Source organism: Ciconia boyciana, chromosome 18, assembly GCF_034638445.1.
Source record: "Ciconia boyciana chromosome 18, ASM3463844v1, whole genome shotgun sequence".
Lineage (NCBI taxonomy): Eukaryota > Metazoa > Chordata > Aves > Ciconiiformes > Ciconiidae > Ciconia > Ciconia boyciana.
The window spans coordinates 7,514,657-7,530,934 of record NC_132951.1 but is presented as its reverse complement, the minus strand read 5'-3'; the positions used below and the strand labels follow the sequence as shown (position 1 = coordinate 7,530,934).

The window sequence follows — 16,278 nt, the reverse complement described above, 5'->3', positions numbered from 1 at the left end:
CCTGATGGCTGCAGCGTGAGCCCAGAGATGCAGTACATGCTCCCCAGCTCAGGCATGGAGGCATAGCTGGCACACACCGAGCTCTGGGCTGCAGAAGGCAAACAAGCTCGTCTGAAGAGACGAGATCCTTTTGCAACAAGAGGACAAAAGAAAGTTTGCAGTCTTGTGTCTGGGAGGCTGGATTGCATTTAAACCCTAGCAAGAAATAAATGGGCTTTTTCTTTTTTCTTTGTTTTTTTGGTGACAAGGGCAGTAATTACTGTAGACGATAATACTACTGTAACAGGGCATGCCATGTTGCATCAAAACACCTGGGGGAAGATTGAGAGGGAGATGCAGGCAGTGAACCAGGACACTGCTTAGGGCAGGAGGTCATCTGAGATGTGACTTGTTGCAAATGTTGTCATAAAGTATGTTATTTTTGCAAACAACTACATCCAGGAGGTGGTTTGTATCCTTTTAATCAGGATACAAACTTGAGATGTGGATCAGTTCTCTGGTTTGCCACAGGCTTTGTGTAGGCTTTGGGACACTGTGCCTCTCTACTGCATCTGTAAAATGGACCACCTTGCAGGGTATTAGAGAGGGATGTACAGGGGACTGCGAGGAGCTGAGTTTCCCCTGGCTGTCACAGCTGGCCTTGACCTGCAATTTGGAAATGGCTAGCTTTTGCCCTCTCTCTCTTCTGTTTGATGATTACTTGGTTCCTTCTGTTTTTCCCTTCTAAGGTTTCCCCCTTAAATATAGAAAACAAATAGAAGAAATTAGCAGGAAATTATTCCTGAATCCTCAATGAATATCCTAGGCATGTCTGGTTCACTTGGAGGTCTGATCTCAGTGCCATGAAAAGAAAAAATGTGATTCTGGCTTTGAGATGAGAGCTGCGGGCCCAGAGGAGTTGAGCAGGGTCTGGCCTGGAGCTCGTTCGGTGGTGCCAGATGGAGGATAGCACTGCCCAGTGCCCTAGTGGGCTGCTCTGCAAGCCAAGTCAGGCCCTTCTGCTTGAAACATGGCATTTATCAGCTTGACGACATGATTTATTCGTTGTAATTATTGTTGTGGATCAAAGTTGCAGGAAGCATGGACTCACAAGGCTCTTTCTGTGAAGCGATAGCCCGGTCGAGTTGGACGCAGCCAGGCTGGCTGGAGCGGCCATGCTCACCTGTAGCATAAGTCTTGCTGCCCATGCAGCTGGAGAACATGCCAGCTCCCACCCCACATGTCTGCGAGCAGCCCCAGCATGTCAGAAGGAACGAGTAGACCAAGTTTGACCAAGTTTGATGGCAGCTCTGAAATCCCTGCCCGGGTTAGGTGGGAGGCAGCAGGGCAGGCGGGTACATCTGAGCGCTGGGTGGATGCTTGATGTTGAAGCATGTTGTTTTTCCCTTTGGTGACGTTGTGGCTGGCCCTTTTAGGAGGGCAGAGAGAAGGGTGTGAGGGGATGGAAGCAGCAAAGGGGCTGGATTTGTGTTATTTTTGGGCTGAGGTTGGGATTTGAGCACTGACTTGACTAGAAAGTGGAAACATTGGCTTAATACTGTGGTGCAGCACCATAAATGTGCAGAATAAGGCTGTAGTCCTGCCCCAAATAAGGCCATCCTTGGCCACAGCCTCCTGTACCCACAGGGAGCTCTTTGCAGGATTGGGATTGTACCACGGGCGAGGGGTGGGTGGTCCCCAATATCCCAGCTCCCTCCCAGCTGCAGGCCGGCGTGGCTGGACAGCCGCCCTCAGCGCCCAGCCCTCCGTGTGCTGTACTTCTGGCTGGTTCACATGTTTATATTGTGCATGTCTTAAGAAGCAATAAAAATACTAAAATCATGCAAAAGCCATATTAAGTTATAGAGTATAAAATATAGATTCTCTCAGACTCTGTCCCTGCTGTTTGCCAGCATGTCCCTGGGAACATGATGCCGTTTTCTGTTTTATTTTAAAAAAAAAGAGTCAACAGAGCCAAGATTCCTGCTCATAATCACTCCCTTTTGTTTTTTTTACTGCAGAGTGCTATATTTCCATCTACTATTTTAATATGCTTCTTTGTATATCCTTATGTCTAAACTCAAGCAGACTTTCAGAGACCTGTATAGGTTCCAGATAGCACTGCCTCCTCTGCCAAACGCCTGGCCGTTAGCTAATATATAGGCTGGTGTTCCTGTACTCGCTGAGGTAATTTAAAGATGGAAGTCCTCTGACAGAAGTACAAATAATTTTTCTCTTCCCATTTTTTCTTTGAGACTTTTATCCTACCTTCCCATGGAGAAAATGTACAAATATTAGTAGAATCTTCCTTAGATTTCTACCAAGATAAAGTTTACAGCTCAGAGATGTAAACCGCTAAAGATAACTGCAACTCCCTCCTTTTCAACTGGGGATTGGAAGCTGGAATATAAAGTCAACCCATCCTCTGCAAGACATGTCACAAAAGCCACCACAGGCACAGCCCACCACAAATGCGTACAATGGACAGAGGTTTTTAAGGCTGCTGGACAAAGATAACACAAATCTCATCAGGGAAAAATCCTGAAGGTATTCACCCAAGGGCAAATGCCAAGGTTGCACAGTGACAAACTCCTGCCCAGGATTTGTAGGGTGGCACAGAAATTGCCTGGGGAAGGTGTGGAGGCTCTTGCATTGCAGGGAGGAGGCACGCTGGGTTTGGGTGTGCTGCAGATACTGTGTGTTTACACATTACGCATGTTGCATATGGTTTTAATACATCTGATGTGATAGTGTTATGCTGTCCAATACTCAGTTTAGATGGTTTTAAAGAGAACTTCATCTTTAGCTATTGCATCTTCATTTGGTCCCTCCTGGCATGACACCCAGGAGTCCTTACATCCATGCTTCACTGCATTCCTGCCTGGATCCACTGACTTTTCCCTGGGCTAGACATGTTTGCTTCTGCTCCAGTATTGTTGAGGTAACCTGCTCATCGACAAAAGGGACAGGGGAGATGTTAATGCTTCTGTGCCATTAGTGGGAGAGACACACACAAGGATCTGTCTAGTTACCTGTGCCAACAAACTGACCTCCATCTGGGAGTGTGTAGCTCATCTTCTGCTTCTGGAAGAGATTCATATTAGCTCAAGGAAGCTAATGCCCATCTGCAGTTGCGGACATAGAGACAAGCTTCTCCTATGCTTTGGCTTGGCCCTGTGTTGCCTTCTGCTTCAGCACTAGAGGGGCCCCACAGAGACGTGCCCTCCACAAACAGCGACAGCCTCTGGAAAAACCGTGATTATCACAAGTCCCTGCAGCTACACCACTTCTTGGAGACTTTTCCTGAACACCAAGGACATGTTTAGTCTTAATCTTTACTTTGGTTATGTCTAAAGGAACGTGGCACTTCACTATCAAGTGTCCTCTTGACAGATGTAGGAAATGAGGCACCTGATTGCTCTGAAATGATCTGCTTTTATTCTGGTACATTTTCAGCCCAGTTTGCACATACTGGCCTGGGGCAAAGGCCTGGTGCTGGCAGCACCCCGTGTAGCCACAGAGCAGGTAGAAGCTGGGGAACTTGGCAGGGCATGTACAAGCTTGCACACCACGTGGCAACGGGCCAGCGCAAGGGGTGGAAAGAGGTTAGCAGTTCCTCAGTCTGCACCATCCTAGAGCTCCCGGGGAGGTGGCAGACGAAGGGATGCACTGGAAAACCTTCACAGGTGCTAAAGCTGGAGGAAGCATAAAGGGTCTGTGCTCCCGTTCCGGGTCATGCAGAAGAGAGACGATCAGTCCCTACAGCAGGGACAAGTCTGACTTTACTGAGCAAGGTTCTATTTTCCAGAAAGCCGTCCCGATGCTGATACATTACCAACTGAGCACAACCAAACTTCTCTTGGTGCTCAAGAAACATTTTTCAAAGATCGTTAGCTTTAACTTGGCTCAGCCATTTCCAGTATTAACATATCTCAAAACCGGTTTCCACTGTGGTTTTAAATCTCAAACAAAAGCAGCAGGGAGGCCCCAGCTGAGTCTCCAGGGGTAGTTTGTACATGTTTCAAAGCCAGTGGATTTCAGCAAGCAAACCTGGCAACTGAGATGGTCCATGAGTCTCACAGCTGTGGCTGGCAGGACTCGAGGCAGCTGGAGCTGAGATACGCGAGTATCCTCTATCTTTTGGTCACTTCGTCCAAGTTCACGCTGCTCTGTTGAATTCCAGTTCCTGCTAAGCAGAGGGATGGGCCAGTTGTCCCCCTGGTCATAAGAGAGAAATCAGAGCACCTGAAACACTAACACACAGCTGAGTGCAAGACCCACTTGAGATTTTAAAAATCACATCAGAGATGCGCATCTTTCCTGAGCTGCTGTCTCGCGTATTATCTCCTCCCAGTGGTTTCCATCTTCTAATACAAACTTATTGCCTTCACTTGATCTTGACCCTCTTCTAGACTTGGCCTTTTGACCTCTGGTTGGCTCGTTTGAGCAGCAAAGAGCTGAAAATCTCTTCCCCTTGCAGAGCACCAGGGACTGTTTGGGTATCTCCGTTCAGAGACACTGGCTGGAGATGCAGATCCTGGGGTCAACAGTGCAGGGAGCAGGAGCAGGAGCTGTCTGCTGGAGATTCATACTTTCTGTACGGGCAAGGCAGGACAAGGATATGTCTCTGCAGTGTGTGGGGAGACTGGAAGATACAACGGCCTGTCAAACCCTGGCAAAGGTCCATCAGCAGTCCATCAGCAAGGCAAGTGTCATGGTGTAGTTTGCCAAAATAAAAAGATCATTTATCTGCAGACCTGTAAGTGTATGAGGGGATGGTGCCACGGAGCCTGAAATACCCAAAGAACATTGTTGGAGGCTAATGTGCATTTACAAAGGATCTGGCTGCCAGTCAGTCCTGCTCTTCGCAACAGAGGATGATAAGAGCCAAAGGTTGAAGTCACCGGTATGCAAGCAGCAACCTGGACACAGGCAAGTGGTCCCTGAGAGCAACCCCCCCCCAAAAGTGCTCCTCTCCGCTGCTTCTCCTCTCCACCTACAGAAAATACGGCATTTCAGCCCTTCCCGCGGAGGACAACTGATCCACCAGTGGCTGTGCGAAAGGCCCAAGCCAGTTGGCAGGAGGGAGGTGGTGGGTTTCCAGCTGCGCTCCGTAGCTGTGCACTGTGGTTTTCGTAATGTGCTGGTTGTCATACAAGGCAGACATCTGATAGCGAGGTTTTTACAATTCCAGGAAAGCAATTGGAGAGCCTGTAGGTAATGAAATACAACATGCTCTGAAACAAGAAAATCCCTCATTGTTCAGCAAAACTGGGAGCTGAGTTCTTTTCTTTTTCCACTTCCTTTTTAACCTGTAATCCTATCTGCAGTGTCATTCAAGCCACGTCAGGACTCGGAAAGCTTTGAGCCAGACGCTCCAATGGTATAAATCGCCATAAACAATTACATCAGAGAAGATCTGGCTGCATGTTCCAGCCGTGCTGCATGGTGCAGATGTGCACGAGCAGACCAAAAGAGCTCTAAGGGCTGGTAAATCCTTTTGCTCTGATGTGACAAGGTCCAAAGTCCTTTCGTTTGCTCTCCAAGAGGGTAGAGTGATGGAGCTGGGCTGGGGTGGAGATCTGAGAAGGTTTTTTGAGGCAACTCACAGTGCTTTGAAAAGGATAAAGCCATTATCCAGCCCAGTACAGAGCGCTGGGTGAACTCATGGCTCTTGGCTCCAGCACTGTGGTCTCAGCCACATCGCTGCCCAGAGCGGCAGCAACTCCACACGCAGCGTTGGATGGTGTCCTGAGGACAGCATCCTTCCCATCGTGTTCTTGTGTCTCCATCATCTACAGGCTACAATCCTGAAGTGGAAGGAGGACTTACTGACAGGGTGGACCTTCTGCTCTGAGCTAGCAGAGTCGCTCCAGAAACTGCACGCTATGGTCAGAGCTGAGATGGGGCTGGTTTCTGGGCTCTGCAATGCCAGAGTAGAGCAGGAGCTCATTCTCATCCGACACACTGCTCTATTACAAAGTTGTCCAAACATCACTTACAGCAAATTTGTCCCAGAGTGGTTTTTTGCTCTTTGTTCTTTTCTGTTTCCTGCCACTGAAAACATGATTCAAAGATTTTCTGCAACAAAGCGCCTCGCTCTGCTGTCGCTGAATCCAGCCATTCACTCCGAACACATGAGCTCAGCGACAGCTGGCAACGCCACATCACTTACATGGCATCCAGCTCCCTGGAAACACTGAGGCTGCCGAAGGACAATCCTGGAGTCACTTCTGGTTTTAATCTCTGCTGTCCATGCAGGAATCTATGCTTTTTTTGATAATGCGCTGAGCTGTTGTTTCCTGGAAAAGCTGGTTTTTGTGCCCTGGTCTACGGGCTGTCTGTGGAGCTCTTACCTGAAAGAAGTTTCTTAAACTCCCTCAACTGGAAGGTGTGGGGTTACCCTCCCACTGAGCAATGGGAAGAATGGAGAATACTGTGCTCAGTGTGCAGGGGAGGGCTGTGGCAGCCCCGGCAGCGTGTCAGTGGTGACAGCAAGCTCCTCACACCCTTAATCTAGGAAATTAGTATTGTTGCTCCTAATCTTGCCCTTGAATAATGCGCTAGCAGTAGAGGCACAAAGTAGTAAAGTGACTTGCCCTGGGGTCATGCAGGAGATCAGTCAGTGGCAGAGGCAGAGGGGGACTGGGAGCTCCCCAACCCCACTCCGGGGCCCTGTGCAGTGGCTTGGTACAGGCTGTATTGGCCCAGACACATCTCAGTAGATGTTTCCTGAGACAGCTGTGCTTGTCAAAGGGCATGGGCCCTGTGCTGCAGAGCTGAACATCTCCTGGGCTTGTGCATGATCCACATCCCAAGCCACAGCTACCCCTTCCATACAGGAGGAGGGAACACAACAGGACATGCTTTTCTTGCCCTACAGCCCGTCCTTTCCAGTAGCTGCTACATCAGCAGGGCCAGTTCCTATACCGGAGTCCCATTTCTATAGCTGAAGGTGCTTGCACTTGGCCGTGGTATGTCATTGTGTAACAGCCTTGGAGTGTCATTACTCACATGGACCAATATCCAGCAAAGCCATAAGCAGGTATTTGCCTTGCATCAAAAATCAAAGGTGAACAAAGTTGCTCAGGAATGCAGTCAAGCGTGCTTAAACCCTTTGCTTTGAATAGGGCGAGAGCAAGGGTCAGGGCGAGTGCCTCTCCGCATAGCTGCAGTCCACAGGTCTCTCTCCTTCCCCTTCTAGAAGCAACGTTGTCATCCCCGGGCAACTCTGCCCTTAGCTGCAATCAGCTTCTCCTTTTGCTTTAATAACCAGTGCATTGCTGATGGCCCCAGGTCCAGCCTCGTCTGTGGAAGTCTAAACGTCTCATTTTATGGAGAGGTACATGCTGGATTTTGTTGTTTGGGAGATTTTATTGTGGGGGGTTTTTTTCCCCTTGTCTGCTATGCTGGTATCTGTGACTCAGCCCACCAAATCCATTGAAACCTTTGGATTGGACCAGGGTTGCCTGTGAGCCCTGGGAGGAATCCTGCAGGGAATCACAGAGCTCTCCCAGTCCCCGGGGGACCGCTGCTTGCCGCGACCAAAGTTCCTCTCCTGCAGCCGAGGGGCCGTTTGTCCTTGCAGGGATTCAGCCAGCTCTGCCTGGTCTCTCTGCTGCTTGGGAAGGCAGGCTGATCCCAGCTGGTCTTCGTTTAGAGTTAATAGCAGTCAAAATGAGCCAAAATTTGAAATAAATCCCATTGACTTGGCACAGTTTCTTTCCTGACTCAGACGAAGGAGATGCACTTTTTGTGCAGTTACTCCAAGATTCCCCTCCTTATTGCAAGAGAGGATTTCATTCCCCTCCTCTTCCACAACCCCAGGGCATCTGTGTCCTTCAAAAGGAAGATATTAACCCTTAGTGTTTGGGGGAGGAAAAAAAGAGCACAAGTAGTGCTCATTAGTGTAAATTGGAGTTATACTGCCGAAGTGCTCGGTCTGTTCCTTTCTTCCCAGTTGTCAGCTTCCAGCACTGGCTAATTCTTTGGAGCATTTTGGTGTCATCATGTATGAAAGCTTCATAGCTCAGTGGGGATGAGGGCTTGCACTTTTCCTGCACTTCCCACCCAGCCATTGAGCCTTTTGGTGGCACTTTTGTCTCCTGTGCTTCCTTAGAGATGACAAAATAGAGGCAAAGAGAGGGGAAAAAAGGGATTTTCCCAGAAACAACAAATTAGTGGCAGTTCAGGGCTATCAGACCAAACCAGACCAGCTCAGAGCACACAGCACTGTTCTGCACCTGATTCTCTTTGCTGCTTTACACTGTGACTGCCTAGAAAAACCAAGTTAAATAGACCTCCTCATAAGTGGCATATTTCAGAGCAATATCTGCCTGCAGATAAGAACTTGCACTAAAGCAGAGAGTTTGGGATACAAGATTTTGGTTTGGATTCCACATTTTAAGCTGAGGAACTCAGCTGAAAGGAAGGTCATAGTGACGCTAGCTGTAGTCTTTCCCTCTGAGATCTTTTTATAGGATTTCCCCATCTCGCTTTTTCTTTGAATTCAGCCAGCCAGCTCTACCTGCACTCACCACTCAGGTTTCCACAAGCAGGCCAAGAGCCCATTACCTCCCAGTGATCCCAGTGAAGCCCTCTGAACGTCACAGTACAATCAGGTCTTTCTTCTCGGGAACAGTTGAGTCTTTCTTCTTTTCCCATGCTCATTCAGGAGCTGCTGCCCTGTCTCCTCCCCTTCCAAACTACTGCTAGACAGAGTGATTATGAAATGTGTTTCTTATAAATCAGAAACATTTAGGTCTTCAAATGCCCAGCCCCAATAATCCCACTAATTTCCTGAGTGCTTGTGAAATGTCCTCCATGGGGGGAGGCTTCTCTCGATCAAAGTTTATTAAGTAGAGGTTCTCATATGGAGACATTGCTGAGCGGTAGGAAATGATATGGGGCTTTTTCATTTCCCTTTAAATGAGCTCGCTGGCTGGGCCCTGAACAATATGGGCATGGTCATCCTATGTTTCATGCCTCCTACCTTTATTGCTGCTTTAGCTTTTCTGCCCTTTCTACATCCAGTGCCTCAAACTATCACCTTTTTTTTTTCCTGTCACCATTGGCACTTTCTTTTCTTTACTCAGTAGCTGCAGTCTGATTCTTCTGTTTGCCCCTGCCTCATTTTTTTTCCCCCTGCCTCATTTTTGGTAGGGAGGAGTGACCTCAGGCCTTCAGTCAATGGCACCCAAAAAAATTTGAAAATATACTCCTGCTCCACAACAGTCCTGAGTAATCCTGAACCTGCCTGAAACAGGCTTTGGGAAGCTATCTCGTCAGTACTATGCCCTCATAGAGCTTCTCTCCCGTGCCATGCTGTAAGTCTGCAAGCAAAGCAGAAACATATCTATCCTCTGAAGTGCCAAGAGCCACAGTTCCCCTTGAGTCAAACCAGGACGGTGAGTCACGGCTCGGTAACCACTTCCTCGGATCTAGTGCATGTAGCAGAGCATCGCTGAATGTGGGGGAAGTTTGGGTCTGGACTTCAACACTGTTGTTTGGCTCCATTTGGGGTATATCTCTCTGCAATTCATTCAACTTCCTTATTTTGTTTTTCTGGATGTTGTTGTTGTAACATGGTTTTTAACTGTTGATGTGTTGAGAATTTAAAGCTGGGCTGCTCATCTATTTGCTCCCAATAAATGTTACTGCTGTGCCGTGCAAGAGACCTGACTTTGCTGCCAAGGCCATCAGCAGCTGAAAGACTCTTTTTGTCCTTAAAAATTAATCCATTTGCATTGGAAAATGAACTATCCAGCTTTTCACTTAGGGGAATATCTAAGGCTATACTAAAAAAAAACCATATAAAATTGTGTCCTTACTGAAGCTGGCAATGAAATTTTAAACATGCTAGACCTAAGATGATAATTTTTTTGCTTTCCTTGGATATTTTGGCATGCCTGAAGGCATGCGACTTTGTAAAACCTCTGCTTTCCACTGTCCCTGGTCACAAATACCATCATCTTCTGGAGGTACCGATATGTTTCTCCAGTGAAGAGTGCAGTATACAAAGAGAAATCACCATTTAAAAATAATCCCGCTGATGGAAGAAGCTTGGAACGAAGATTTGTTTTCTCAGCAAACTGGTAACCCAAAGCATACAACAAAATGTGTACAAACCCCGAGAATAAAAGCATCAAGTGTTTAGTGCCTTGGCACACTAACCCAACTGATTTGAATCCAGCAAAAAGAACTTGGAATTAATTATTCTTATGTATAGGCTTTTGTACATTTTCTGCCCCTCATTGCTGTCTCTGCTAAAGAGAGTAGGAACCCTAGGAACTTCACATGGCAGTGGAAGAGGTGCCAAAAGATGCTAGATTCCTAATGTACTTTGGAGGCCCTGGATGAAGTTACAATCTCACTGAATTTTATTTTTATCCTTTTTTTTTTCCCCTGTTCTGGCCCTGATTTTTCCATCCCTGGACAGATGAGTCAGAAGAATGGAGAGAAAAAGGATCTGACCTTTTTTGAAGGCTACCAAACTTGTTGCTGGGCTTGTTATTGCCTGTGTAACGTGTGTGCGGTGATTTCTGGGAACTGTGCAAACCACTGTGTATGTGCCCTGTGAACATCTGGGATTGCAACAAACAGCAACCACATCTGGATCATCACAAGTAGAGATATCACATATCTGGGAACCCCAGACAAGTGTTGAACTGCCTCTAATTCATCTGGGCAAAATTCCTACGCAGTTGGAGAAAGCACATCCAGGAAAATCAGACATATGGTAGGCTTCCCACTCACCAGCAGAGCTCTGCTGGCCAAAGTCCTAGAAAGCATGCTGGTAGAGCACAGAGCTCTATCCTTTGCTGATAGAGCTTACTCTGTTTGAGGAGGTGACTCAGGCTGCAAGATCCAAGCCACATCTCTGCTGATGGTGTCACCAGCACGGTTTGACCCATTTATTTATACCAGCAAAGCTTTTAACCAGCAGATGAGAGCTAACAACAGTGAGGGAGGCTCAAAGGAAGATCTCTGTGGCTTACTGCGAGTGACAGCTGGTCTCACTATCACTGACAAAAGTTGGAGATGCTGCCAATTTTTTTTTCTCCAGCAATGAAGAAGGAGCCGCACCCCAGCTGGAGGACCCAGGAGAGCCTTCTGGAGTATATGAACATCCCTGCTCAATGAGGCCAATGCATCACAAGGGGGAAAGCCGGTACAGGGAGTTTATTGGAGCCCATATCTGTGTTCCGACTCCACCAACAGGGAAAGACAAGCTGAAGGAACACAAAGTTGAGACCCTGTTTGAACATGGCACAGTCTTCTGTGGATCGAATTCATTTTTGTGAGCAGGGCTTGGACTGTCAAAGTTGGGTTTATGTTTTGGTTTTTTCCCTCTCCCAGATGACTCTAACCCTATATCTGAACTTCATGATTGCAGGTACAAGCATGAACTTGAATGCTGGCAGATTTTAGGAGCAGTGTGGAAATTTTGTTTCTCAGATGGGAAGATTTAAGGCCTGAACCTGTCTTCTTGAAAAGCAAAGACATTTCCCAGTGCAGGGTAGAAGCAAGTTTCAGTCATTGCTTCCATGGGAGATGTATCCAGGCGGGGGGAACCAGGCTGTACTTCACACTCTTCTGAAGTAGCTGTCAGATCCTCATGACCTCCCCTGTGAACAGGATCCATCTGCCCTGCACAATGATAAAAGGGTACATCTCATCAATGCACTGGTGTCTGCGTTTTTTACAGACAGTGTAACGCATCCTCATCCTGGGGATGGAACCGTAACATGGAAGTATTTGTTTCAAGAGCTGTTACAGCACAGCAATTCAGGAGCACATCTGAGTGTGCAAAATGACTCCGCTGGAGAAGATCAAGGGCTTGGCCGTCACTGGGGCCAGGAACAGATTTAGCTTAAAACAGGCTTTCTCCCATTTGCAAGCAACATCTATTGCCCGTGCTTCCAAAAGATCTTAGTGCACAGTCTAGGAAGACTGATGGAAAAACACTATGCAACTAATTAGAAATCCCAGTTGTGTCTTTATTCATTCCCGTCTTGTTTTAACAGTAAACTTTTGTGAGTGATTCCGCTATTCACTCTCCAAATTTTCAAGCCACTAAGCATCACGGTATTGCTGCAGAACAGGGTCTGTGAGCATTATTGCTGCTTCGCTACGCACATCATGACCAATAACGTGGGGAAGTTGAGGGACCTGGTACCAGGTCCAGTGGTGAGCTAGCTGCAGAGCTGGATGGGGATGGCTGTTTCCCAGGCTGATGCTTTCATCGGTGAGGATTTCTCTGTACTCCTGTCAAAAGTCTAAATCACGTGGGTGACGCTGGAAGCTTGGCACCCACAATTCATCCTGTATTGCGTCTGCTCAGCATCTGTGGGAAAATAATTCCAAAAGGGATCTCTAGGAAAGTGGCAGCAAAAAATAGCGAACAAAAACCCCGAGCAGTATGGAAGAGACAACAGAACAGGACTTGTGTACTCCTCGGCAGGGACCTGTCCTTCGTGAAGCTCTAATAGTGCTGGCAAGGTGGGCTCTTGAAATGTTTGACTTAGGTAAAATGGAGCTATCCCTTTGGGGAAGTGAAGAGCTGGCACAATTCTTTAGGGCTATAATAAATCTGAATTGCTCCTTTGTGTTAAGAGCAGGCACTTATGAGGCCCATGTTTCAGATCAGAGTGAAAACCCTCTGATACCGCTAGCTTTATAAGTTGCTTTTGTTCAGCTGAGACTGCAACATCAACGGTGGTGAAAACTATACCTTCTTAACTGGGAGGCGGGAGAGCGGAGGGAGAGATGCCGTGCTGGTGTGTAGATGCTGTTGAAAAGTTTGTCGCAATTGCCAAAAAGCATGAGTTATTTTCTTCAGTGATACTTTTGCTTCTATCTGTCAAATCCAAAATATGTTGTCTGCCTTGCAGCCAACGGGGTCAAACACTGAAAAAATGAACTCCCTGGGCTCCCTAAGGAGAGCGCGCTATACTTAGTTGCTCATCACAGCTAATTTCTGCTGTGTGCATGCAAGGAAGGGCAGCAGGTTCCGCTGCCTGTGAGGCACCCACGCTAGGTGCAGAAAGCAGGCCAGCATTTCTGCCTCTCGTTGCTGTGGCTCCCACCTGAAGTTTTGCATCCCACTCCGTTTCTGGATGCCTGATCAGTATATTGTGATTTCTATGTGCTGTGTTGCGGTAATGTGCACTATGTGTTGCAGTAATAATAATACAAATAGAGGGAAGGTTTTTGCACTGAGAGCAGAAAGCTGTGCATGGCAGGTAGATAGAAAATGAAACCACTGCCTGTTTTTACAAGGTAAAATAAGGAGAATTGCTGTTGAGGCAATGGTTCCACTGCCAGTATCCTAGAACCATATAAAAAGCATTGATATCCAATTAAGTGCCATAGTTGATGGTGAAAGATGCAACTCTGTTTGTAAAGCAGCGGTGCACAGATGGCAGCTCTGTCTGCAGACCAGAGGAAACATTTTGTGGGGGGCAGGGTAAATGTGTTCTCCCTATTTCAGCCCTTTCTGTAGCAGTGGCTGGGTAGGTGTAATTTTTCAGTTCAGTGGGTGCTGTCTTCAAGGAGCACTTCTGAGATCCCTCTTTTGCATCCTTGAGGACAGATGGACACATCAGATGGCAGTTTTCCGTCACCCGCCTGTCTTTGACATGTGATCTGAAGATGAAAAATATCACCTTTTAGCCATGTTGCCCTATAGTCACCTGGGCACAGAGATCTTTCCACCTTTAAGCAATGAGGTTTCCTTCTCCTCCATGTGTTGGAGCAGCGCAAGAACAAACTCAGCCATGCTCCCGCTGTAGCACCTGTTAATTATGGCCTTACCTGCATGACTTCCTAGCCTCCTTGTTGGCTCCCATGGGGATAAGATAGGATGGGTGAGGACGCTGTCAGGGTTGAGTGTACCAGGGAAGTGGCCTGGGAGTGGCTGGTTGGGATGAGACTTCTTCTTTTCCCATTCCAACAGCTTTTTTTGCTCTCCTAGGGACCGGAAGGGAAACCAGGAAAACAGGGGGAAAAGGGCAAGCCTGGCCAGAAGGTAGGAACATCTCCTGTTGATAACGTCTCCTCCTCTGGATCTCCCTTTCTTTGCTCATCTTTGATATTTATCTGTAGAAGCAGTTTTGCCCTACATTAATGTCAGTGCTTTTGTTCTGCAGGGCAGCAAGGGCTACCAGGGGCAGCTCGGCGAGACAGGATCTCCAGGGAAGGAGGGGCCGAAGGGGAACCAAGGCCCTAAAGGATCCCGAGGTACCCTGGGACCTATGGTGAGAAGAGCTCTGCAAATGGTTGAACACAACACGCAGAAACATGGCTAGCAGTGGTAGGCACAGGCCTGACTGAAACAGAGAGCCCAACAGAAGCTTCAGAGCACAGAAAGTGAAATGATGTTAGATGGGTTTAATTGACCAAAACAGCTTAACACTTGCTCTGAGCAGCACAGGAGAGATCCATAGTGGTGGTTGTGTTGGTGCCCTGTTGCATCGTGGTGCTCATGTTGCATCGTGCAGTTCTTCAGAACTCCCCAGATGGGCTGAAATATCAGGGATTTTTCTTGGGAAGGGCTGATAAGCTATTTTTTGCTAAGATCTTTCCCTTTGAGACGGCACACTCATGGCAAGAGCTGCTTCCAAGTCGAACTGTGTTGTTATAAGGAACTCTGCCTTGGACTTCTGCCCTGTTTCTACACCCACTCTTGATCTACTTATCTAAAACACTTGCAGCAAGGAGAAATACAGCATGGGAAAGGGTTCGAGTTGGGGACTGAAGGTGAGGCTTTCAGAGAGAACAACAGTATGACGGAGAGGGAAGAACGTTAGTTTGCTTTAGGCACATGAGGCAAATGCATTGGGACAGCAGCAGTAATAAGTACCTCCTCATGCATTGCAGGCTGGTAAAGAAACTTCTTGCACTATATTTGGTAGAATTTGGTGAAAAAGCAGGAGTTAGTTATGAACTGGGAATCGTGGCAATGTTCAGAACAGTAGCAAATGAGTGATGGAGTAATGGTTCTGCTGATAGTGTTTTCCTGCACTAGAAATTATGGTTTCCCCATATATCCTCCCTTCATATTCTTTGGCAAAGCCTCCATGGATTATTTCTAAAGGAAGCAAAGCAGTATCTGAGCGGCAGTCTATTGGATTGAACACGTCTCTGTCTTGTGGAAAGGGCTTTCTTCCACGCTAAATGGGACTATATGGAAAGTTTGCAATTCACTTTAATCTGATGATCTGATCTAAACCCTTTTGTTCCGTCTGCTAAAGATGCAATAAACAGCTCTTGCAGCACCCTCATCACAATCCAGAAAACTCCTTTCTTGGCCTCAGAACCCACACCAAAAGGTTTCCTCCCAACGGTTTAGGATTAGGACATGCATGAGAATGGTCTCGCTGGTGGACTTCCTAACACAAAGCTAATTTGGATATAAAGACGTCCAGAAGGGCAGATGAAGAGCACACACTATGCAGTCTTTTCTGGTAGCAAATCTGAATGAGGTGGGGAACCTGTTGTTACAGACTGGCAAAGACATAGAATGCACTCCTAGCATCACTCTTCATGTGTAAGAGGTTAAAGCCAAGCAAGAGCATTTCAGATGGCTGCAGCAAAGTTCACCAGTGGCCTGGAGAAGGGGTGGCCACACTCAGGTGGTGCTGAGCTTTGCTTTGCATAGCCCAGTGCATCCTCTTCTTGTGCGGTAATACCCACAGGCTACTCTCATGGTGCTTTCTGTGCTTGCCTCTCCAGGGTGCTCCAGGAAGGATGGGTGCTCAAGGGGAACCTGGCTTAAAGGGTTACCAGGTAAGGATTTTATTTTCATCCTCCAGCTTCTATCTGTTCTCAAATGCAACAAAACTGCTACTCCAGGATGCAAAATCATTCTTAAACTATGATTTTCTGATCTTGAGTTCAGTTTAGTTCTTTCTCTAGTCTGCATTTGCACAATCACGACTTCTGCAGATGCATTTGGTTCATCTCTGCCATGGCCCATGTGTCTCCGAAGCTGGGATGCACGACACAGGGCTTGCGAGATCTGGCAGGAAACCAGGGACGACCTTCAGTCAAACAGCTCTTTCCTGTCTCCTCACATGCTGTCTGCTCTCCACAGGGACATGCAGGACCACCAGGGCCAATTGGACCACCAGGGCCAAAGGGGGAAAAGGTAAGTTCACAGAGTTTAGCCATCTTGTCTTCCATTGGCATGGAAGCTGAGCTGACATAGAGACGATTGCCCCGCTGCCATAACACCCATGCATCTGTGCTCTCCTCCTCTACCTGTGGCAGAGGCAGAGGTGCCTCGTCTACAGCACA

General features: G+C 47.5%; 1 protein-coding gene across 1 annotated transcript in view; it reads left to right on the top strand.

Moving 5' to 3' along the window:
- COL27A1 (collagen type XXVII alpha 1 chain) overlaps nucleotides 1–16,278 on the top strand; it is a 164,343-nt gene that overhangs the window by 125,584 nt on the left and 22,481 nt on the right. The window contains exons 38-41 of the mRNA XM_072883342.1: nucleotides 13,955–14,008; nucleotides 14,130–14,237; nucleotides 15,715–15,768; nucleotides 16,076–16,129. Coding sequence (XP_072739443.1) covers nucleotides 13,955–14,008; nucleotides 14,130–14,237; nucleotides 15,715–15,768; nucleotides 16,076–16,129 — 270 coding nt within the window. The remainder of the gene's footprint in view (nucleotides 1–13,954; nucleotides 14,009–14,129; nucleotides 14,238–15,714; nucleotides 15,769–16,075; nucleotides 16,130–16,278) is intronic.